At 59.0% G+C, this 24,198-nt stretch overlaps 2 protein-coding genes across 5 annotated transcripts in view; one reads left to right on the top strand and one right to left on the bottom strand.

Annotated features, from left to right (window-relative positions):
* REXO4 (REX4 homolog, 3'-5' exonuclease) overlaps positions 1-1,828 on the top strand; it is a 9,470-nt gene extending 7,642 nt beyond the window's left edge. For 2 of the 3 annotated variants that reach the window (XM_043566861.1, XM_043566860.1), the window contains 2 exons: positions 154-228; positions 901-1,828. In XM_043566861.1, coding sequence (XP_043422796.1) covers positions 154-228; positions 901-1,065 — 240 coding nt within the window. In that variant the 3' untranslated portion in view covers positions 1,066-1,828. The remainder of the gene's footprint in view (positions 1-153; positions 229-900) is intronic. The other variant, XM_043566863.1, reaches the window with a different exon arrangement.
* On the bottom strand, positions 1,800-24,189 carry STKLD1 (serine/threonine kinase like domain containing 1). 2 transcript variants are annotated; one of them, XM_043566858.1, is made up of 19 exons: positions 24,031-24,187; positions 22,240-22,326; positions 19,381-19,425; positions 17,774-17,848; positions 16,206-16,307; positions 13,970-14,040; positions 12,999-13,114; positions 11,814-11,932; positions 11,092-11,255; positions 10,376-10,506; positions 9,054-9,137; positions 6,921-7,037; positions 6,496-6,636; positions 5,537-5,665; positions 4,716-4,844; positions 4,517-4,645; positions 3,118-3,258; positions 2,715-2,794; positions 1,800-2,233 (listed from the first exon to the last, which is right to left on the bottom strand). In XM_043566858.1, the coding sequence occupies exons 1-19, from the start codon at positions 24,043-24,045 to the stop codon at positions 2,144-2,146; spliced, it is 1,965 nt and encodes a 654-aa protein (XP_043422793.1). In that variant the 5' UTR covers positions 24,046-24,187; the 3' UTR covers positions 1,800-2,143. The 2 variants fall into 2 exon arrangements, with proteins under 2 accessions (XP_043422793.1, XP_043422794.1); XM_043566859.1 differs by lacking the exon at positions 5,537-5,665 and having other exon boundaries at positions 24,031-24,189.
* Between the last annotated feature and the right edge of the window lie 9 nt (positions 24,190-24,198).

Here is a 24,198-nt window from a genome sequence, read left to right as displayed (position 1 = left end):
CCCTCCCCTGCAGGCACACCGGGGTGTCACGTGCCCTAGGTGCCCCGGGCACTTCCGGTGAAGGCACATTGAAGGTCCCTGGGCCGGGGCTCAGTAGGTGACCCCCCTGCTGAGGCCTCCACCCCAGCATGGCTGCGTGCTGTCCCCTGGCAGAGCGGAAGGCCATCTCTGAAGCTGCTCGCGGAGAGAATCCTGGGGGTCCGGGTGCAGCAGGCAGAGCACTGTTCGGTAAGTGTCCTGGGGTGACAGTCCTCAGGAATGGGGGCCATCCCTCACCTTGCTGCCAAGGCACTCTGTCGGGGCCCGGATGACTTATTTTTAGAAGGCTGCCGGTCCACAAAAGATGACATGGTACAGCGGGCTTGCAGAGTGGCCGTTAAGTTCTGGATGTTTGTATGTAGCTTATCAACACTTACACACAAAAAACTGCCACATCACAGCCCTTAGGAGAAAAAGTCCCCCGTCTAGATTGAAGCCTTTACAGACCGTGCGGCCCAGGCCGGTTGTTCCCCTGGGCCTTGGGACAGGCTCTAGTGACAGGGCTGGGGGGTGCTGGCACCAGGCTGCTGGCCCATGGAACCCAGCCCCTGCATCGAGGCCTCGGTCAGCATCCCGCCCGGACCCCCGCTCGCATCTGCATGTCTGCTTATTGCATCCTGTGGGTTGCGGTCCGATACACCTCGCGAGAGGCAGGAGGTCTGTTCCTGCCTCCCTCTGGTCCTTTCTTCCCCCGCAGGCTGGCACCTGAGCTGCCAGAGCCCCACTGGGATCAGACCCCCAGGTGGCTGCTCTGCTTGGCTTTCTCCTTGGCGTGCCCCGCGTGTGGCTCGAGGGCTCGGGTCGTGTGTGCCCTGCCTGTCGCCTGCTGGGACGGTCACAGTGGTGTTCTGTGCCCCCTAGATTCAGGATGCCCAGGTGGCGATGAGATTGTATGTCCTGGTGAAGAAGGAGTGGGAGAGTTCGGCCCAGGACAGGCGCCCCACGGCCCCCATTCCAGACAGCCACAGCAGCTCCCGTCCGCAGGCGGTTGTGACCACGCACAAGACAGCTCGGGTCTCCCCGTAGCGGCAGCTCTGTTGAAACATGTTCACCGTCCTGGTGGCAGGGCGTGGGGGCGGCCGAGAACTGCTTCCTCCCTCTGTGCCATCCCAGACCTGGCGCTCCTGCTGCGGGCAGGCAGCACGGCAGGGCTCTGTCCTGAAGACTGACGGCAAGTCGGGGGGGCGTTCTGCAGTGTGCTGTCCCCACAGTGGGGTGGCATCTTTGCCGGGGATTCGCCGGGTCCCAGGAGCCGGGGGCACCCAGCATCCACTGGGTTTGTAACATCTTCCTGGGAGGAGGCCAGACCCCTTTCTGTGCCTCGGGTCACAGGTCACGTAAAGAACCCCACCGGACTCACGGGCCGCACCCAGCGTGTGCAGTGAGCTGTGCTCCAGCCCCATCTCCCAAGTTTGCCGCGGCCACCTTTGGACTTGGAGAGATTCTCTGAGGGTGCCGATCCTTTCTCACACCCCCAGCCCCACCCCACAGGTCCACCCGCCAGGTTTCAACTTGGGGTCAGGGCCCGCGGCACGGCGAGGGAGGCTCAGCTCGTCTGCGCTGGGTGACCATGGTTTCCCCCAGAGGCGGGTGTCCCTCCCCGTCTGGGACAGATGTGCTGATCCCCAGCTGTGGGGCTGGAGCACTGTGCGGGTCTGTCCCGGGTGTGAGGGTCTTTGAGAAGAGTCGGGAGCCCGGCACACGGCCTGGCTTTACCAAACCATCTGACGTGGCACAAGGAAGCCCCGGACCCACTGAGGAGATTTAACACAGGCGGGCTTTTACTAGAGGTGGAGGGTGGGGAGGTTACTCTTTCCGCGTTTAGACTGGTCTGAAAGGGCCGCTTTTTCCACGAGGGCCACGCTGATGGGTCCAGGGCCGAGGTCTGTGCGGAGCCTGCCGAATCGAGCCCCCGGGGCCCCACCGGTGCTCCACGCTGCCCCCAGGGCGCCTGCGTGAGCGAAGCGGAACCCCCCCCCCACACACACACACACACAAAACCTAAGGAAAATGCCGCTCACCGGGCAGCTCCAGGGCCAGACAAGGAAAGGAAGGGCGGGAGAGAAGGTGCGGGGAAGCGGGAGGCCGTGGGGTGTCTGCCTCCTCAGGGCAGAGCCGACTGTCCTCCCGCGGAGCCTGGTGGCGAGCCGGCCTCCAGCCTCAGGAGTACCTTGTCTGCGTAGGAAACCAGCTCCTGGAAAGACAGCCAGTAGGCACCGTGTCTGTGACACCCTTGGGACCTACTCGTAGGTCTTTTTGTGACCGAGCCTGCTCTTCTGTGAAGAGGTCTGATTGTCCCTGCCCCTGAGGTTTGGGGGGCCCAGAGACACATGTGAAGTCAGACGGGAAGAGAACCATGAAAACCACACACGCACAGTGGGTGCTTGGGTGGCTCAGTCGGTTGAGCGTCTGCCTCTCGGTTTTGGCTCAGGTCGTGATCTTGGGGTCGTGGGATTGGGCTGCACACGGAGCGTGGAGCCTGCTCGGGATTTGTTCTCTCTCCCTCCGCCCCTCGCCTGCTCGTGCCCCTTCTATAAAATAAAACAAAAAAACACCGTACACAGAGCCAAGTCTGTTTGGCACAATGCGTCTCGTTCTGGGCCCCTCTGTGCTACCCAGATCTGGCCGTAGAGGCAGTTGGGGGCCTGGTGTGTTGGGCCCCCGCTGACACTCACCAGGCTGGAGGTGAAGCGCTCCTTGATCTCCTGGGCCAGAGGCTGGATGCCACTGGCCCGCAGCTCGGGCAGGATTTCCTCTGTGGGCAGAGCGGAGGGTCCTGAGGTCAGGGCCCAGCCAGCCCAATGCTTATACAACCCGGGCCGGGGCACTTCTGAGGCCAGCGGGACAGAGCCGGGCGCCATCCCACTCGGGCTTAGCATGACCGCACGCTGCCTCTGGGGCTCAGCAGCCGGTGACCCCCACGGTCAGCGCGGCACCCGCCGCCTTGAGTTCTGCTGTTGAACGCACAGAAGTTGCAGGGAAGGGTTCCTTTCCTTCTCCCCACCAGTAAGAGCTGGGAGCGGGGTGCCTCTGACCACTGGCTCCCTGGGGGGATGACAGGGAAAGGGGGACTCGCACCGTAGGACGTGAGGTGGGCCAGCAGCATGCAGATGGTCGCCACCACCTCCGGGTCATCCTTGTACAGCCGGTACGTCTCCCGGATGAGGCTGAGGCCGCCGCCGCCCTCCTCTGGCATTGCCACCTGCAGCGCTGCCAGCTCTGGGGGTGGGGGGGCGGGATTCATTTCCTGCAGCTGCCTGTGCCTTGGTGTCCTCCAGGAAGGGGGCTGACGGCAGTCCAGGGTGCTCAGGATAGCAGGGACCTCCGCCACTGGCAGAGGAGGCCAGTTTCCTGCCGCCGGGGGAGCTGCTGAGGCCAGCATTGCCCCACGGGTTGTAAAGGTCGCGAAGGCATCTACGGGCCCGCTTTCCTCCTGGCGGGAATGTACGCCCCACCTCCCCCCCAGCAGAAGGCTCCCGCTCGAGGGGCTCGAGGGCTGGCCTCCGCCCGCAGGCGGAAGAGAAGCGCTAGAACGCGATCCAGGGTGGGCCTGGGGGAGCGCCAACGCGGCACACGTACACCCCCAGTTAGGGGTCAGGCCCTGGCTCTCGAGGGGCCGGGGCCTGTGAGATGTTACCGCTCAGACCCTCCCGGAGCCTGGGGGATCTCACACGCAGACTTGAGTTGTCGGGCCGGCAGGTGGCAGAGTCCGTTCCCGCTCACACTCTGGCCCCGGCTTCTGACCACCCCTCCATTGCTGAGCCAGGTCACATCTGCCCTCAGGACCCCAGCTCCCCTTCCTGTCCCACGAAGGTCGGCAGCTGCTGCAGACCCCGTGTCGGGAGAGGACGACCCTGCCGGCGCACTTTGGAGCCTCTCCAGGAAGGAGGGCGGCCCCACTCCCGCAGGCCCGGACCGCCTCAGGCCGAGAAGCAGACAGAGGCCTGGCCGCCTGGCCCCCGTCCAGCCCACCCTGTGTACCTGCCCTGAAACGCTGCGTTGGGACCAGACCTCAGAGGGGCTGGAGCACCCCTCACGCGCCAGCTGGCGGCCTGTCCAGTCTCGGGTCCCAAGCGTCTCCGAAGGGTTATTGTGCCACGAGACAGTCACGGCCCCTAGCACTGCCACCCCAAGTAACAGCGCTCAGGCTACCGGGGGGGGGGGGGGGGGCACCCGTCTCCTGGGTGTTTCCATAAGCTATACCCGTAGGGATACCTGTGCTGACCTAACACCTGTTCAGAGTGTTTATGGGCAGGGAAAGAGAATCTCAGTATAGCATGAAGCTAAAAAACCCCACAAAACCAGTATGTATGTGAAGAGTCTCCACGGCAACTTCTGGACGATGGGACTATCGGTTGCTCTTTTCCTATTTTGACTTTTTGGTCCTGCTTTTGGTTTGTGGGCAGCTGGCAGACACGACTTGTTGAGTCCTGGCCCCCCGCCTCCTCGGAGTAGCCCAGTCCACTCCCTGGCTCACCGGACACCTTTGCGAGGCTGGCCAGTCCCCGGTAGGCGTTGTTCACCAGTGGGATTCTGTCCTGGCAGAGCCGGATGCTTTGGAGGAACAGCGTCACCACATCTGCGAACTGGTGCTCCTTTATGCAGCCTGCGGAGGGCCTAGTCAGGCCTCCTCGCCTCACGGGTGGGGTCCGTGCCGCCCAGCCCAGGCCGCTCACCTAGCAAGGACAGCAGCCAGAAGACCGCGCAGCCGGCTTCAGCCATCTCTGCGTCCGTGGGGTGGGCGGCCAGCACCTCAGCGATGAGGACCGGGGCTCTCTCCAAGGGGGTCTTGTTCACAATGACGGCTGGGACCGGGACAGGATGAAGGAGGGGACACCTAGCCCTTGAGTGCCCGCAGGAGTGCCTGCTGTGTACGCGACTCCACGCCCCCTTCCTCCCACCAAGGACACCAGGGCCAAAGCTGCTGGGAGAGAGTTCAGGCGAGAGGGGAGTTTGGGGAGGGGAGGGACTGTCTGTCCCCAGGGGTTCTCGGGGAATTTTGCACTTTGGGTGTGGGCAGGCCTCTCTGGTTTCCCAGGGTCTCCGTGGCCCGGAGCCCTCTTTTCCTTAGAACTACTGCCCAGGTGCTGCAGGGCCCAGAGGGCGCCTGGAGGAGAGGGAGCAGCCCAGCCCCTTTTCTGAATCCGGAGAGGCATCCGCCAAGGGCACCTTCAGAAACCAGGGACTGCCCAGGAACTCCCAGGGTGGGTGGCAGGTAGACGGGCTCCCAGGGCAGGAGCCACCAGAGTCGGTGTGGGTGGGGGGGCACCCCACCCGGATAGGAAGCCTGCCTCCCCTGGGTGGAGCCCCCCTCCCTTGTCCTCCTCCTCTCCTTTCTCATCCTCTGCTTCCAGGCTCTCGGAAGAGCCTCTCTGTGGGCTCTTGTCCTGAAGTGTTTAAGGGGCAGGACACAGGCCCTCGAAGGCTTGCAGAGGTGATCAGGGAGCAGTGAGGACACCAGCCCCCAGGCAGGAGAGCAGGAGGAGGGGACCCTCACCATCCACCATCAGGGCCCAGAGCAGGCTCAGGCCGTTGATGCAGATGTCCCTGTTTGTGGGGAAGGTACTCAGGTGCTCCAGGATATGCTCGAACAGCCCAGCCTTCTGGAGCTCCTCTGAGGCCGATTCTGTGGGCAGGCCCCGGAGAACCCCGTCCGTCTGTGGTCCTTGCCCCCCGCATTTCTGGGTGCCTACTCTGTGCCAGTCATACCCAGTGCGGGGCCCAGAGGCCCAGAGTGCGGGGAGGACGCGGTCCATCCCCTGGGCCGCCAGTCCCAGTATCGCCCATCCCAGTATTGGGCTGGGACCGGCCTCCCGGGACCACACAGAGCAGGCCTGAGCCTCCTGAGATGACAGCGTGATTGTGTCCCGGTGGGTGAGCCGACACCCAGTTTGCCTGATGGCTCTGATGTATGCCTGTCGTCCTGACGTGCCTCCTCACGGCACCCTTGCCCACTCCCCAAAGGGGGATCCAGCCAGTGTGGTGAGGAGCAGTGCGGGGTCCCTGCCCTTGGCTGGCCACGGGGCTCTAGGTGAGTGTCCCGGGGCTCACGGGCCCAGCATCCCGCTGGAGAGAGGGCTGCTGACCCGGGGAGGAAGGTGGGAACAGGTCAGGTGCAAACGCCCTCGTCGCGGTCCTCCCCATGGCATCCCCCACCTGGCCGCCTACGGCCTGCCTGCCTGGTGGCTCCAGGTGCTCTGGGGAGATGAACAAGGCAGAAGCCGCTGCCATGAAGCCCATGGTGGCACCTGGCACCCGGTTGGTGTTGTGCACATTTGTGGAGGGAACAAGTGACGGTCAAATGGAAGCTCCGTGTTGGGAGATAAAACAGGACGACTGTGTGGGCGACACCCGCCGAAGGCAGTGCAGGTCGGGCCCCATCCGGAGCGGGCACGCCCCCGTGCCCCGGCAGTGCCCCCGCCTCCGCCTGAGAGAGGGAGGGCCAGGCACACCCACCCTGGCTGGAGATGATGGCGAGCACGCTGTAGACCGTGGCCAGGAGCTGCTCTGACTCGGGATGAATCCGCAGGCAGCCCATCAGGACGGGGACGATGGAGCTCTCACTCGGCACCTCGGCCGCGGGGTCCTGTGCCAGCGCTGCTTGGGCCGAGGGAAGACGCCCAGGGTTACCTCCCGAACCTGGGTTCACAGGGCAGGTGGCAGGCAGATGTGCCCCCTCCCTGGCTGGGGTGGGGGTGGGGGGCAGTGCCCCCACTTCGCATGGAGAAAGCCTTGCCTGCCTGGCACGGAGCAGGTCCCCCAAGTGCCCGCTGCACGACAGTGAGTGGCGCTGTGCAGCCAGGGCTGGTTTCCAAGACTCTGCTGGCTCTGGGACGGCGTGCCAGAGTCCACATCTGACACAGGCGTGGCCCGGAACCCACCTTGGCCCAGGGTGCGCAGCAGCAGGGAGCAGGCGTGCAGCTGTATGTCAAGGATCCTCTCGTGTTGCTTCATGATGGCGGTCAACAACTCCACCAGTTCTGTCGGCCACGGCAGACCTGGCAGGGCAGGGTGACGAGGTGAGCCTTGGCATAGGAGCAGGGGTGGGACGGGTGTACAGACCAGACCAGGGACCCCAACTCTGCTAGGAGTCCACAGGGCATCGTGCACGGGGCACCGGAGGGACGCGGAGGCGGGGAAAGAAAGTGCTTATTGGGCGCCTGCCGTGTGTCTGCTGTGGGCATCTCGTTCCAGCAGCTCTTCTTGTCACTCTCGTCTTACAGATGAGGAAACCGGGCAGAGAGAGGACAGCTCTTGCCTCAACAGCCTGACTCTGGAGCCCGTGGCCATAACCGCCCTGAGTGTGGGCATCTGTGGGTGTCGTTGACTCTCCTCAGTGCTGTGTGTGCTGGGTAGGAGTGAGAGGTGGGGGCAGGCAGCTGACGGTCCAGTGCCCACTGTGCCCCTCCACTGCTGCTTCGTTGCCTCGTTCAGTGAGGACAACCAGAACAAGAGTGCTGGCGCCCAGGAGGCCGAATACAACTAGCCCGCCTCCAAATGAGGCTGGCTGGGGCAGGTGTGGCTCCAGGGAAGCCTCCCTCAGCTCCTCCGGGAAGATAAAATCTCCCTTCCTATGGACTCTACTCTGGCCACAGCCTAGCTCCAGAAGGAGTCAAGGGGAGGAATGAGGAAGAGGGAAAGGCAAGTGGCCAGTGTGAAGTCTCTGCTGCTGCCTTAGAGGGCTGGGACTGGGCCTCTGCAATCTCTGATGCCCCAGCCACTGAACGGACCTTTGTGCAAGGACGGATGGACAGATGGTTGATGGATGGGTAGATGGACGGATGGACGGATGGATAAACAGACGGTTGATGGATGGTTAGATAGATGGGGGGGGGGTGGAGGGCTGATGGATGGGTGGATGGATAGATCGGGGGGTGGATGGATGGGTGTGTGAGTGAATGGTTGGATGGATGGATGGATGGATGGACGGACGGATGGATGATTAGATGGGGGGTGGATAGACGGATGGACGGACAGTTAGATGGGCTGATGGATGGATGGATGGATGGACGGATGGACGGACAGTTAGATGGTGAGTGGATGGATGGGTGTGTGGGTGGGTCGGCAGATGGATGGATGGGTAGATGGACAGTTAGATGGGAGGGTGGATGGAGGGCTGATGGATAGGTGGACAGATGGATAGATAGATAGACAGATGGGTGGATGCATGGATGGATGGATGCACGGAAGGATGGTTAGATGGGGGTGGATGGATGGATGGACAGTTAGGTGGCGGTGGTGGGTGGATGAAGGATGGGTGTGGGGAGGGTGGGTGGTACTTAGGTGGGGGAGGTGGACAGGTAGACAGATGGATAAATAAATGAATAGATGGGTGGGTGGATGGATGGATGGGTAGATGGATAGTTAGATGGGGGGATGGATGGAGGGCTGATGGGTGGCTGGACAGGTGAGTGAATATAATATTCACTCTCGTGAGACAAGTTGAATGGAGAGATTTTATGAAACCATGTTTTGCAAAATTTAAAGGATTACGAACACTTATTGATGGAAAGTGTTGGGAAGAAATGCTGTCCTTGATAGGTGGGTAAGTTGGGGTCTCTGTGGAGGGCAGTTTGCAGTATCTGTGAACTCTTCGCACCCCAGACATCTAGGAACTCATCCTACAGAAACGCTCACACAAGTGCACACAGGCATATGCTCCAGGGCATCCACTGTGGGTTTGCTCATGATACTGGACGATTAGGAACAGGTCAGATGCCCGTCAGTAGCAGCGGTGGAAGAGATGGGATGTCACATTAAGAATCCACGAAAAGCGTGTGACGGCAGGCTGCCACAAGCTGCACACCGAACCATCCCATTCCCGCTTTCTGCCGGGTAGAAGGCGCTCACCCGCCAAGAATTCCAGGCTGCCCGTTCCAAGCAGGTGGCAACATGAGCCTCAAAGGTGTAGGAGAGCCCCTCTAGGAGAGCCTCTGGGAGGGATCACCGCTCCCCAAAGGCCTGTGCCACAGGGTGAGCCCCGGGGGAGCTGGGGAAGGGGTTGGGGGCCCTACCTAGCTGCTCTTCAGGCATCTTCAGGAGCCTCTTCAGGGCTTTGAGCTGGACTTCGGGTCTGCTGGAGAAGTTCTGCATGACCTCTGCAAGAGACAGGGCGGCATGGGGAGGAGCCCGGCTGGCTCGGGGATCCTTCCGAGGGCCTGGGGCACGAGGGGTCCATCTGTGGGCACCCCGCTGCTCACGGATACATATGATAGGGCATGAGGGGGCGCCCTTATCCCCACTCAGGCCGAGCAGCCTGTCCAGAGGCAGACCCCAGCCTTAGAGTCTCACTCGAGGCTCAACATGGCCAGGGTTCTGCCCCGAGCCCAGGGCTCTTCCCACTCTGCCTCTGAGCCTCCCTGCAGGGGTCTTTGCCTTTGATTCATGACAAACGCCCCCAGCCCCCAAAAGGAGCAGCAGTCTCCAGGTGTGCCCATTGTAGAGCCCTTCCCTATCCCCTGGCTGACTCAGAGCCCCTCCTGCACCCGTGTCTGGGCACAGGGCACCTCATAAAGGCCCACAGATGGGCCCTGCAGCTCCCCTCGCTCTAGATGAGGGAACGGGCTCAGAGGGGGTGGGTCGCTCAAGGCCACTCAGCTTCAACCGGACCTAGGGACCTGCCTCCAAAGCCCAGGACCGTGAGACTCAGGGAAACAGAAGCTAGGGCCTCGTGAGCACCCCTTCCCCAGAAGTGGGGGCAGAAGCGGCAGACGGGGGAGGGGGTCCCTTGTCACAGCAGCCAGCGCAGGGAGCCACAGATGGGGAGGAGGGCTGGGAAAGTGGAGCTCGAGTGGAAACTGAGGGTGACCTGTAGACCTCATCGTTCACCCAAGACCTCAGGGGTACTGTGGGGAGCCGCGGGGCACCCCCGGCCAGGGGCACTTGGTGGAGATACGGTGCTGTGTGTGCACGGGCACCAGGTGACTGGTGGCACCCCCGACGGAGGCCAGTGTGCGTCACACTGCACGGAGCCCCCACAGGGATGCGCCTGCCAGTCTGGCAGTGTTCGGCACCATGACGGGCATCGGGGCCACCGTGTGCCAGGGTGTGGAAGCAAAAAGCAGGCAGTTCTGGGGGCTGTAAGAATGAGGGGGCTGTTCGGCTATGTTGAGGACCATGGGACAGGAAGGGAAGGGAAGCAGGTGGGGGCCAGGCACCAGGATGGACGCTTAGAGGTGGCGGGGGTGGGGGAGGGGACGCGAGGGGCTGGATGGAGGGGAGTGCCCCGAAACCTTCCCAGCCACCGGCCGCATGTCAGGAGCAGACCAGGGGACTGGGTCTCAGGGGAGGTAAGAGAGCAGTGCCAGGGCCCTCCCCATCCGGTCCCCGCCATCACCTATGATGCTGGCGATGCTGCCCCCTAGCAGCAGGTCGGTGACTGAGTCAGGCATCAGCTGCCAGTGCGGTGACAGAGTGATGCTGGAGGACCTGAAGTTGCTGCCCACGAAGGTGATGTGTATCACTTCCCTGGAGAGGAGCGGAGGCAGCTGGCTGGGCTCACCTGGGGGCTCTGGGTGGCCGGCAGGCGGGCGCACGGGCGCCGGAACCCCACCTTCCCGTTGGGGACCCCATTCGGCGGCACCTCTCCCGACGTTGCAAGCGTGCCCCGCTGGCGCCCCAGCCACTCCACCCCCTGGAGGGGCCCCGGGCTTGCTCCCAGGGCGAGGGAGGACGGTGCTGGGCTCCGGCAACTTCACCTGCGGGGGCTCCCTCCTCGAGAAAACGTATTGAAAGATCAGATGTTACTATTGTGTCAGTATAATGGTGAGTAGGGCCCAGGCTGGACTCGTTGTATATTCCTGTTTTCCTTCTTATTTGCACGTAAATTGCAACGAAGACTGGTCCTGGTCCTCAGGGCCTTGGCACCTGACAGAGGAGCCGGCTCTGTCGGCTGTGAGGTCACCGGTTACCGCGGTTTGGGACGGCCATACTGGGAAAGCCAGTGGTCCGTGGATGGGACGGTGTGTTTGCGGCGTTAAAACGCCAAGTGGCGGGGAGACACTGTGAGAGATCCACGGGAAGATTAAGACACGGCCCCAGCCCCCAGCTCACCTGATTGTTATTCGCTCCGAAGGGTTGATCTGCAGCATTAAAGGCAAAAGGGAACCAAAAGTTTCCGCGTTGGGGATCCTCTTCTCCTCCAGGGTCTCCAGGACGCCCCTGAGGCCATTCGGGAGGGTCCGGAGGGACTTTCTCAGAAGCATGGCTTCTGTTTTCTGAGGGGACACAGACAAACACCGCTGCTTCCCGCGCTGCCTCAACGGCGCCCCAGCTGGGCCCGGCCCCGGCCGAGGACTGGCTGGCCTGTCCCAGGGCCACCCTGAGGGGGCCAGAGGTGGGAAGGCTGGGGAAGTGAGCCTGCACGGCTACCTGGGGGCCCCGGGTGACAGGCAGCCCCTGTGTGTTCAGGCCAGCCTTGGTCACTTTCCTGTGGCACCTGCATCCCACCGCGGGCCGGCTAGTGCACCTGAACGGGGCCTTCTCATCCACAGGAGGCAGTGAGTACACGGGGAGCCCGCTGTGAGGGTTAGCGTGGGGCGGTCTGCCTGTCACGGTCGTGTCCTCCTCACCACGCCGGGGCCCCACAGGCCCAATGTTGAGTGCGAGGGTCCCCCAGCAGCTGGGACGGGGGGTTCCTCACGGCCCCTTGGAGGCTCAGAGCAAGGCAGGAGGATGCAGGTGGGAAGAGTGAGCCCCTTTTGAGCAAGGTGGGCAGGGCCGGCCTTCTGGGGACGTGGGGTGTGGCAGGGAGGGGCAGGCAGAAGGCAGCTCACGTCTGTGAAGGAGCAGCTGGCCATGTCCAGGATGATGCAGCCCAGGGACCAGACGTCAGATCTCTGGCTGAAGGAGAAGCGGAGGGCCTCGGGCGCCATCCAGGACTTCTGACAAGGGTCTGTCGGCAGGAGAAGGTGTCAGATGTGGGAGTCCTGTCTCCCTGGGAAAGTGAGGGGAGGCAGGCAGGTGCTCTCTTTGGGGGGAAAGGAAGAGGGCCCTGGTCAGCAACATCCCGGCCCTGGTCTCAGACAGTGAGGCAGGTGCCCAGCCAGGCTGGCCCGTGTGTGCACACACGCGTGTCTCTGCACCCAATATGGCTGCAGAGGTGGCCCAAGAGCCGTGAGCCAACAAGGCTGAAACTTCCACCCTCTCTGACCATCTTGCCCCTCTAAAGGTCGGAACCCGGAGGCAACATTCCAGTTTCCCCGCCCTAGTTTCTAAAACCTGAACCCCAGACCAGGAGCCAAAAGAGCAGGGTCACCGGTCGGTTAGTCCCTGATAGACCTCAGGCAGCCCCTCCCTCTCCGGGCCTTCATTCCCCAATCGAACGGTAAAGGGGAGAACTTCAAGGACCCTCCTACGTTTCCAGTAGACCCACCCACTCACCCATCCGCCCACACGTCCATCTCTCCGCCCATCTATCCGCCTGTCCGTCCATCCATTTGTCCTCTAGGCAACCAGGACTCTGAAATTCTCAACTACGGTTACTCTCTCCGTCCCTGACAGCTGGCATGGGCTTGAAGCCCAGCTCCCTTTGCCCCACTGTCCTTCCAAAGGAAGGAGAAGCCGCCTCCCCTTACTCCCCATGTCTACCATCTCCTCGGTTATTTTTAGGGCTCAGTAAAGTAACCCAGCCCTCACCGATGCCTGGCACCCACCAGCTCTCCGTCTCCTTCTGAGGCCATTCTTCTCCTTCCACGAAGGCTAACATTTCCTGGGTGTCTTTTGGACCCTGCATGCGCCCCCTCCCCTGCCACGGTGGTACCCCTGCTCAGTTACAACCCGGCAAGGGGGTCTCTTTGGAGCCCACAAAAGCCCATGGGGGTCTGTGGGGGCCTTCTGAACAAGGAGAGGTTTGACCCGTTTCACCAGGGGCCCCGGCCCTCTGGGCTCTGGGAATGACCCCACTGGCAGCGTGGCCCCTCCCCCAGCCTGGGACGCAGCCTGGGACGACCCCGGGCCACCTTCCTCCGCGCGGATGTTCCACTTGGCTTTGTCCATCATCAGCGTGTTGGAGCTCAGGTCCTGTAATTTGCAGTGGTTGCTGCTGCTGAGGACTATGTTGGAGGGCTTGAGATTCCTGAAACGAAGAGGCAGGACTCTCCACCCGCCCCCACCACCGGCCGCCACGGGTGACCCTCCCGGGGCAGGGGCCAGCACCTCGAACCTCCCTCCCTGGTCCCTGCCCCACCCAGTCCTGCTCCACTCTCCAGAAATGCCCCCCTTGCAGCCTGCTTTTTAAATACTGCTTCCTACAGAAATAAAGTCTACTCCGTTCTTCTAAATGGGAAAACCACCAGCCAGCCACAAGGAGGAAAACACCTGACTGTCTGCCGTTTCTCCACTGCCATCTTGCTCACCTCCCTCCAGACCCTCGCTATCCACGCATCTACTTAGGGATTTGGCTTTTGACCATTTGCTGAGGTCCAGTGACATCAACACTAAATCGTGAGCATTCTCTTCGTCCACATGGTCCATGCGGTTCTTCTCTCTTCCTTTAAACCCGACACTGATTCAGTCTGAAGCCATTCCCAGCCCCTTCGGACCATGGATGCCACAGGGTGAGCGAAGCCGTGCTGGTGGCGATCTCAAGCTCAGCCCCGGGGACGGCAGCAGCCCCGCCAGCCGGCCAGAGGCCACGGTGCGCAGCCTAATCTCTTTCCTCCGAATGCTGTTATCTGGCTGCTCTCCCTGCACTTTAGAACCAACCTGCCCCGGTCAGCTTACGCTTCATGAAGCTGGGTGAATCACTGCAGGTGACGTGGAGGGGGTGGCTGTCCCTTTACGCCTGGGAGCTGCTCTGGAAAGGTGCCCGCTCTTATCCTGGCTGCGCTGACCCCGGCCACACCTCTCCGCCCTGCCCCTGCCCCTGGGTACTGACACCTAAGGGGACTCAGTGCCTTTGCTCCTGAAGCAGCCTGGCTGCCCCGGTCACCTGTGGATGATGTCTAAGTGGTGCAGGTATTCCAGAGCGTCCAACACCTGGCCCAGCATGTTCTGCATCCACTGGGGGGAAAATGAGAGACGCCAGGATTGGAGGGGTCTCCCGGCAGCCGGCGTAGGCAGGTCAGCGACCACGCAGAACAGCCGGTGGGATCATGGTGTATTCTCTCCTTCTTTTTTTTTTTTTTTTTTTTTAATTTTTAAATGTTTTTTATTTATTTTTGAGAAGGGGGGGGGAGAGTACGTGTGTGCTGGTGGGGGAGGGGCAGAGAGAGAGGGAGACACAGAATCCAAAGCAGGCTCCAGGCTCTGAGCTGTCAGCACAGAGCCCGACCGGGGCTTGAACTCACAAACCATGAGATCATGACCTGAGCCGAAGTCGGACGCTTAACCGCCTGAGTCCGCCAGGCGCCCCTCTCCTTGCTTCTTAAGACAGGCCCAAAGCCCCACAAAAGCTCAGAGCCAACGCAAGAGGCTTCTGCTTCATGTGCCTTTGAGGCTGAAGTGTGTGCGGCCATCCAGACAGTGACAGCACGTCAGCCAGAGCAATGCCCCAGTTTCCAGACCACCTGCCCCTGCTTCCATCCCAGAGTCCCCGGGTGCCCTGACCCCAGCCCTGTGCTCCACCCCTTGTGGCCCAGGGGCCTTGTGGGGATCAAAGATATTGACATCTTTATTGCCTACTTGAGGTTTGCCTCTCCATGCCATTGGAATGAAGAGTGCTCTGACAAAGAACATTCTAGAAATACTTTGTGTCAGAAACAAGATCCATCTAGTGTCCAGGGCAGTGATTTTCAAACCGTGTTCCTAGGAACCCCGGACTCTACCCAGGGGTGTCAGAGAGGAGCTGAGCGTATAAGACCCCGGGCTTCCACTCTACCCTCCACCAACCCTGCCATGCCCCCTGATTAGAATAGCTTTGCCTTCCTTGCTGGGTTTCTGAGAACATTTTGTGCTTGAAAGGGTTCCACCACTAACAGAAAGTTTGAAACCTACTCCAGAACCGACCCTGAGGCCCACGTTGGGAGAGGAGCTGTGTGCCCCTCAGAACCCCTCAGTGGTGACACGGTGCCCACAGGCCCCCTGAGCAGAGGGGTGCTCACAGCAAAAGCAGGCAGAATTCACTTGGGGTGCATCATCAGCAATGTGAAAGCAAAAATGACCTAAGCAAAAATGACCTCGCTTAAAAGGCAACAGGAAAATATCCTCATGACCTTGGGGCAGGACAGGCTCTCAGGCTCAAAGGTGTTAACCATAAAAGAAGGACAGAGAACCTGACTTCATTACAATTAAGGAGTTCTGTTCATCAAAAGACAAGGTTAAGATAGCAAATCAGGAAGACACAGTCTGGGAGAAGACTCTGGATGCCCGCATCCATGATATGTAAAGAACACCCACACACCAACAAGAAAAGACAACACAACCAGTTGTTTAAATGGACAAAAGACTCGAACAGGCACAACATCCAAACGGCTAAAAAGCACTCACCATGATTACTGAGCTTATCTCAAATTAAAATGTGATTTTTAATTAAAATGGCACAGAATGCCGTGTTGGCCAGGAAGCAGGAACCGGAATGCTCACAGCTTGTGCTGGGAGTAACCCCGAGTCACCCAAACTGTGCTGGACACTGGAACATGTACGGAAGCTACTCACACACACACCCGCTCTGCGGTCCAACAACTGCACGCCCAGGGACTCCTCCAGGAAAGGTGAGCACTTAGGTTGACCAGAAGGCACATCCAGCATTGTTCATGGCAACCGGATTCGTAATAGTCCGAAACTGGGAACAAGCCACGTGCTCACAGAGTGGGGCCACGTGCAGACAGACGTGGCCCCACAATGGGGCGGCACCTAGCCACGCCACGGACAATTTCATGATACATTCGCATAAGAAACCAGACACAAACGGTGACACGCTGTATGAGCCCATTAATGTGAACCCCAGGGCAGGCAGAAGAATGTCTGGACGGAGAATTCCAGCCGTGGGCATGGACAGGGACTTCTGGAGCTCCAGGAGTGTTCTGCATCTCCAAGTGGGGGAGGTTACGTGAGCATATGCCTGGTATGGTGCACCAAGCTGTGCACTGAAGGCCTGTGCATGTTACAGCATGAAAATACCTCTAGGCATAGATGTGAGAAAAGATAAGGCACGTCCGCCCTCCCTTCTGCCCCCGATTGAGGTCCAGGTGGCCCCCAGGCCTGGTGTTCTAGAGAGTCTGTCTCACCTCGGAGTCAATGATTGTCTTTGTCTCCCTCTTCTTCTCAATGACCTTCTGGAAGCTTCCATGGTTGTACTCCATCACCAGGCAGAGGAACAGAGAGGAGATCTGCTGGGGACATGAGGCCTCAGCCAGATGTCACAGTCCCAGCCCCCACAAGCCCAGGCCTGGGCGCCTCTGCGAGGTTACCTCTGTGAGGGCCTCCCTCCACAGGGCTATGGGAGCACTGCCTGCAGTGGGATATGAGCCCCCCGCAAACAGCCCCTGCTCACGCCTCTGGCCTCATCTATCCTCTCGTCCCCTTCCGTCCCTGTTCCATCTGTATGAACCCCTCAGACTTTTCTGAAAGTGGCCCAGGCCTTCTGGCCACTGCATACACAGACCCCCGCGCCTGGGACCCCTTCTTCACAGGTAACCATTCACTCTTTAGGGCTCAGCTTATGGCCATTTCCTCTGTCAGGGGAGCCTGGCCCGGGTGGGACTCCAGCAGACCAGGTCAGGGGCCTCAACTCAGGGCTCTCAGAGGACCCCTGCTTCTGCTTCCACGGTGAAATGCCCTCTTGGCTTTTCTGTGTTTCCTTGAACGCATTACAGGGCGCTCCGAAAATATTCGGGGTGCACACAGTGATGGCCTCTCCCTAAGGCTTTCCTCAGGGCCCAGCTGAAGAGGGGGGTTACGTATGAGGGGACCCTCCACTCCTGCTCAAGCCCTTGGTTGCCACCCGCCCCTCCCCCAGACAGGGACACCAAGGCAGAGGTCTGAGTCTGCCAGGAAGCCTTGTGGCCTCCCTTGACCTCCAGGGCCCCTGCCCCACCCAGCTCAACCCATCTGGGACGATTTGCAGGACCCTGGATCCCTGTAAAGACCAGAAGTCACATGGCCTATGGGGTGAAACACAGGGCTTGGGGACTTACAAGACCCTGATTTGAATCTTACTCAGCTGCCACTGGCTGTGTGGTCTCGGAGAGCTCCTTAACCTCTCTGAGCCCCGGGGAAATGCGGACACTACGTCCAACCTGCAGATCTCCCAGGCTGTAGGGACGGCCATTAGTAAACCTCAGGAGCTGCAAACGTCAAGGGTCCAGAGGCCCAGGACAAACTGATGCCAAATAAGGGGGGAGAGCAGGGACCAGCTTCCTAAAGCCTGCTCCTTCCGTGAAAGTCAAAAGCTACCCCCACCCCAGAGGGCAAACTCACGGAGCCTTTGGCTGCAGGATGAGCTCAGCAGCTGAACACACAGGGCACCGGAGTCAAGCCTTCCAGGCCCGGCCTCCTGGCTGGGCCACGGACTAGGTAGGTAGCCAGGAGGGACTGGTTTCTCTTAGCCTTTCTTTCTTTCCTAAAGTCATATACTAACCCCTCCTCCACTGAGACTCCTGCGGGCTCATAGGAGATGATGCCCACAGAGTCCCCAACGGGCTCCGGTAAGCGCTGAGTCAGGGGCCGCCTCATTTACAGTCCCTGCCATTACTGCTCAAGGGGTTAAATGGCATCGGGGTGCTCTGTGCTCAGCTGGCTTGTTCCTGGAGCCACCGGACGCCAGCTGAGCCCAAAGGTGTCGGCTCTGACCCACCTGACTGTTCCATATGATGAACAGCTCCTGGTATATGGAGATGTGGGCGTGCCGGAGCTTCAACAGCGGCATCAGCTGCAGGGACGAGAGCAGAGGAAGTGGCCATGTGCGGGAAACACTGCTTCTCAGCTAGTGCTTCCGTGTCACATATCCCGACAAAACGCAAGCTTCCGGCTCTGAACGGGGCTGGGCAGCGGGCACGAGGTGGGTATGCAGTCTTGTGCTTCAGAGTCAGACAGCCCCGTGTGGGTCCCGGCTCTCCAGCATGTGCCGGCTGCGCTGTGTGGCCGAGGAGAGGCTCCTCAACCTTTCTGAGCTTCTAGCCTCATCTGAAAATGGCAGGAACAGTGGCACCTGCCTCACGGGGGTGTCGAGGGCCAAAGTGAGCTCGTCCAGGGAAGTGCCTGATGTGGACGGCAAAAAGCACGGTCAGGGTCAGCTGGAGAAGGTGGTGCGGCCACAGGGAGGCGGGACACTGATGCACTTGCCCCCACCTTGCCTCCTGGGTGGCACACACTTGGGGCTCCAATGGCCCACTCCCGGCTGACGGGGCCTGAAGAAGCCACGCGGCTGGGCCACAGCAATGGCAGCCGTAGCCACCAGGAGGCAGGTGGCCAGCCGCTGCTGGTGGAGGGCTGGCTGCCAGCACAGGTGGCCCAGTGGAGTGGGGAAGGGGACGGGGTTGGGCACAGCTGTGGTGGCGTGGGGGCTGCGGGAGGTCTCCCACGGTCTCTGTCTCACTTTGTCAGGATGTGGCCTGGGTCCTGCACTGTGCCTCCCTCACACTGTGGACCGGACAGCTGGGTGCTGGCAAAGCTCAGGAACCGGTGATTCCGGCAAGATGGCCAACGGGTGACCACACAGGAAGGGAGGCATTTGCTTCATGCAAGTTGAAGTTGAAGACAAGCAAAGGAAAACTGCTCGGAGCCTTTGGGCAATCCAAGCGCATGCGGCTGTTAGTGTGATTGTTATAAGTTAGGATGTTATTGTTATAAGTTAGGATGTTATTGTGGGTTCTGACTGGTAGATTGAAGGAACGTAAAAGAACGCACATTTGCTTTCTCAAGCAATTCCAAACTTCCCAGATCTTCTACTGTAACTGGTATTTTAATAATCGAAGGCACAATGTTTTAAAAGATGGTGATTGGTAGATTAGTCTTGGGACCTGGCCAACTTGTAAACTTTATCTTCTTGGGGCACCTGGGGGGGCTCAGTCGGTTAAGTGTCTGACTTTGGCTCAGGTCATGTTCTCACGGTTACTGAGTTCGAGCCCCACACTGGGCTCTCTGCTGTCAGCAGAAAGCCTGCTCTGGATCTTCTGTCTCCCTTTCTGCCTCTGCCCACTTTGCTCTCACCCTCTCTCTCAAAAATAAATAAACATAAAAAATAAACTTTATCTTCTCTGAGAACATATATTCTGGGTTGTCTGCACCAGGATTCAGAAACGAATGTTTGGGGCACGGACTCTCTTCATGACCTTGGGGCTTCTGGCTTTGCAGCACTGGGCAAGAACTGGTTCTGACCCTCCTTGCCTCCAATGAGGTACAGAACAGTCTTTGTGTGTTCTGCATCGGGTCCTCTAGGGAGGGAACCACCCAGAAAGTTACCTCCTCCAAGGCCTCGTTGGCCTGATGCTCATCAATGCACTCCACCTGTAGGGGTACAAGAACACTAACTCAGTAAACATGTAGGAACCCATCTCCACCACCACTCTCATCAAGATCACCATCTCCATGACTACCACCACCACCACCATCATCATCGTCATCACCGTCATCATCATCATCACCATCATCACCGTGATATTATCACCATCACCATCGCCACCATCATCACCATCACCATCATCGCCATCATCATCACCGTCATCGCCATCACCAACATCACCACCATCACCATTGTCACTGTCGTCACCATCATCAATCATTGCCATCATCACCATGATTGTAACCATCACCATCATCACCATCGTCATTGTCATCACCACTGCCACCATCACCATCATCTCCATCACAACCAGCATCATCATTACCATCACCATCATCATCACCATCAACACCATCACCATCACCAACATCACCATCATCACCGTTGTCCCTGTCATCACCATCATCAATCATCGCTATCATCACCATGACTACCACCATCACCATGATTGCAACCACCACCATCATCACCATCGTCATTGTCATCACCACTGCCACCATCACCATCATCGCCATCATCACCATCATAATCATCAATACCATCACCATCGTCACTGTCATCACCATCATCGTCATCACCACTGCCACCATCGCCATCAGTATCACCACCATCCCCACCATCACCATCACCATCATCACCATGATCATGATCATCACCATCATCACCACCATCACCGTTGTCACTGTCATCACTCTCATCATCACCATCATCATCATTGCCATCACCACCATTACCATCACCATGACCATCATCACTGTCACCATCATCACCATCATCATCACCACTATTATTCACTGGGACGGGGGCCAGGCTTCTACCACTCGTGCCCCACCACATGGCACCAGATGAGGCCTGGAGTTGTTCCTAAGGCAGGGATATCCAAAAATGCTTTGAGCAATGAGAACATCTTTACTCCTGTCACAAGGATAAGTCTAGGATAGAATAATATAAACTCCAAACAATCATTAGAGGATCCTCCGGTTGGCCAAGTATCAACCTCACCACTTCATTCCTTATCCAAACTGGGAAGATTGTCCCTGTCACTGAACATGGGGCAGTGGGGGAATGTGGGAGAAAAAGGGTGGTTGATGGAAGGAGCAGCACGAAACTTCGAGTCTACCACATACTTGGTGGGAAAGTATGCATGTATTTTGCAGGAGCATATCATCCCCGCCTCTAATACCAGATTCACCCAGAGCTTCTGCTCATAAGACTTACAGATGACGAACTCTTAGGGGCGCCTGGGTGTCTCAGTCGGTTAAACATCTGACCTCGGTTCGGGTCATGATCTCATGGTTCGTGAGCTCAAGCCCTGTGTGAGGCTCCGACGGCTCGCAGTCTCGAGCCTGCTTCAGATTCTGTGTCCCACTCTCTCTTGGCCCCTCCCCCGCTCACACTCTGTCTCACTCTCTCTTTCTCAAATATAAATAAACATTAAAAAAAATTTAAAAACAAATGATGAACTCTTATAACTGGGGTGATCGCAGGTGAAAATGCAGAGGTGGTGGCTTATTCCCAGATCCCGTAAAGACCCCAGATGGAGCAGCACGGTGAGACTGCCTTCCCTTCCTCCTGTTCCAGGGGCTCATGCTTATCGGTGAATTTGGCCAACACACCCTGAAAGCCTTCCAAATGTCACCTCCTGTGCCCTAGATGCCCCACCCCTAGGAATTGATCCCCAAGGATATCATGGATCCTCAAAAAAGTTAACTAGAAGGTTGCTTATCAGAGTTGTTGACACAGAGTGAAAAATCAAGAACAGGCTAGGTGCTTATCATACACGAAGGGCTCAGAGATCGTTGGGGGCAGTTACAGTCCATCAAGCAGGTGGGGCCACGCTCCTTGATCCCCCAGAAGGCGGTCGGCTGTCCTGCTCCAGGGGCCGGAGAGACAATGGGGGCGGCCCTGCAGCCAGCCTGCAGTGGAGCCAGAGGAAGGTAAGGACTCCAGGCCCAGCCTCCTCTGGTAGAGGCCGCTGAACTGCTCCACAGGCAGGCCGCCTGGCCAGCAGAAGTGGGCCCAGCAGCTGATGCCAGCGAGGCTCTCCCACGTGCACGGTCAACCCCAATTCCACGGTATCCCAGCCGTCACCGTGCACCACGAGGGCGGGGCCGGAACTCTCAGCGCTGCCCTCTTCTACACCTTCTGTGCAGACATCTGAACCGCCCTGGCTCGGATGCACAAAGGGCTTTCCCCCTGCAGGTCCGTACCCACCCTCTGCCATGCCACCCCGGTGAGGAGGTGGCAGAAGGGCCCAGGGCCCGATGATGTCCTGTGTGACCTCGGGCGAGTCCCTGCCCACCCCTCCTCCACCCCAGGCCTGGCTCCCCTTTGGTAAAAAGATGGCCCTGCTGAGGTAGCCTGAATTCGCATCCCCTTGGGAGCTGATGCTGGCCAGCTGCAGCCTCCCCACGCCGCCCTATCCTTGTAGACCAGGGCCATGGCTCCTGCTTGGCAGGGCTGGGGGGAGACTGAATGTGACCGGCTGGAAGCACATGCTGAATAAGGGACTGGTATGGTTGCAGTTGTTGAAGTTAAAATGAGCACTCCTACTCCACGCAGGTGAGAGTCAAGTGTGTCGGGAAGCCCGGGGAGCCTCGTGCCGCCCCCACGTCTACTCTCAACCGGATCTGCCTCCGTGACTGCCGGCAGAGAGGAAACAGCTCTCATCGGGAGGGAGCCCTTCTCTAACAGGGGGGCGATAAGTGTACGTTTGGGGACACCACTCGCGCTAGGATGCCACCGGCGTCACCTCTTACCTGCTTTACCACGTACTTTACTTTGTTTTCTGTTTTCTCCACCACCAGGTTCATCCCCAAGGCCCCAGGACTCAGCTGGTCCAAAATCTAGCAGCAAGAGAAAGAGAAGCTTCCAGCAAACGCACACGGATGGCTTTTCCCTTTCCAAAGCGCGCTCAACTCCGACGCCGTTTCTGACCCCAAGCCCCCTCGCAGACTAGCAGAGCAAGCGTCTCCACCACATTTTGCAGAGAAGGAAATGCCCAGAAGGCTGAGGAGCCCTCAGAAGGCAGAACCTGAGCCCGTCTCTCCGTGGGCCAATTCTGGAGCTCTTTCCACCACCCTGTAACCCCTTCTCCAGGCTGCAGCAGGAAGCAGTGGGCATCCAAGAGCCAGTACCTCCCTGGGCCAGAGCTTTGTTCACTCTCTCTAGCCCCACTGTTATTCCAGCTTCCAGCACCCACCTCCGAACTGAACATCCAAATGAGAAAATAACTGGTCCATAATGGCTGTGTAGTTACAGCTCTGTGTGGCCTGGCACTGTGCCAAGCACTTTACGGCCCCCTCCCCCTGGGGAGTGGCACTATTGTTACGTCCATGTCCATACTGGAGAAAACTGAGGCATAGGGAGCGAGGTCCTTGCCTGAGGCTACAGTGTTAATAAGTTAGACGGCCTGGAGTGGACGGGAACTCTGGGGTCTGACTCCAGGGTCTGCGTTATGAAGCAAACCTGCAGAGATGGCCGCCAAGTCAGAAATCTGTGCAGGGAGGTCAAAGACTATGGGGTAGGCTGGACGATGGAATTACACCTGCCAGGGGATAGAGGAAGCCTGGCAGGACGGAGCGGAGTGGATGTAGGAGGTGGAACCCTGAGTCTAGGGCCTCTCAGAGCCCAGGAAAGTCTTGGATTCTGCAATCCAGCCCCTGTGGGTGGATTGAATTGTGCTTAGGGAATTTGGGGGACAATGTACTACTGAGTGGCTTAAGCCAGTCTAAGGATGCACAGCTGAGGCACTCTTAAGTGGTGGGGTAAACAGTAAAACACTCGTAGCTCACACGGGGTCTCCGGTTTTCTCCCCCAAAAAGTAACTTTGCCTTTAAAATTCTCTGCCCCCCAGAAACTCATCTCCTTTACAGGGCTGACTCCCCCGTAGCCCTCCCACACAAAGGAAGGGAGTTCTCCCAAAGTGAGCAAAATCTTATCTACAAATTGTTTTCAAATTAATGAAATCTTTACAAAGACTGAATCTAACATTTGACAAAGTTGGCATATCATGTATCGAAGCAGTCAATTAAACAATTAAACACTCATTCACTTTAATTTTGGAGCTTTCCTTTTGTTTGGGGGAATTTTTCAAGTCTTACACATGGTCACGGGCCCTGGAAATGGTCCAAGCCCTCCCACCCGGGACTACCGACGGCGTGTATTAGGAGTTTGGAGGCTCCTGATTGTGAACTCTGGACGTTTTAGGGTGTCCTGTGTCCACCGGCAAAACGGTGGACTTCTCTCCCATCAAGTATTCAGACGAACGGTGCTGGAGAGTCATTTCATCCATCATTTTAGAGAAGGGGAAACTGAGGCCCAGAGAGGCAAAGGGCACCCAGGGGGTCATTCCACGCGCTGGAGGCAAACCCTGGCGGGGAGGGGGGGAGGGGGGGGGACTTGGCCACCAGCCCCCTCTCCAGCGGCTGTGACCGGTAAACCGGTAGGGGGCTGGGTGGGGGCTGCAGGAGGTCGTTGGGGTCCCTGGCTCGCCCCAAACCGGCGGGTTCTCGTCGCCCCGGCCTCCCCACCAGGGAACAACTTGGCACCTGGTACTTCTCCATAGTGTCCCCAGGGGAAATTCCCCGCGTCCTCTCCCTTGGCACGGCGCTGGGAGTGCGCCCCTAGCCGGCGCCCTCGCGCGGACCCTCGACTGAGCATGCTCAGTAGAGAGCGCGCCCGGGAGAGCGCCCCTTCCCCCGCCCCGAGGGCGCCCC

This window comes from Prionailurus bengalensis, chromosome D4 (assembly GCF_016509475.1).
Source record: "Prionailurus bengalensis isolate Pbe53 chromosome D4, Fcat_Pben_1.1_paternal_pri, whole genome shotgun sequence".
Lineage (NCBI taxonomy): Eukaryota > Metazoa > Chordata > Mammalia > Carnivora > Felidae > Prionailurus > Prionailurus bengalensis.
Note: the sequence above shows the minus strand (reverse complement) of the source record. Positions and strands in the feature narration are given on the sequence as shown.

What these genes read in the sequence shown, in the direction of transcription:
- STKLD1 (XM_043566858.1), bottom strand. An exon ending in CTGGGCCCTGATGGTGGATG is followed by an intron (nt 4,845 to 5,536) that starts GTGAGGGTCCCC and finishes TCCCGGTCCCAG; the next exon opens with CCGTCATTGTGAACAAGACC. An exon ending in AGCGCTTCACCTCCAGCCTG is followed by an intron (nt 2,234 to 2,714) that starts GTGAGTGTCAGC and finishes CTGTCTTTCCAG; the next exon opens with GAGCTGGTTTCCTACGCAGA.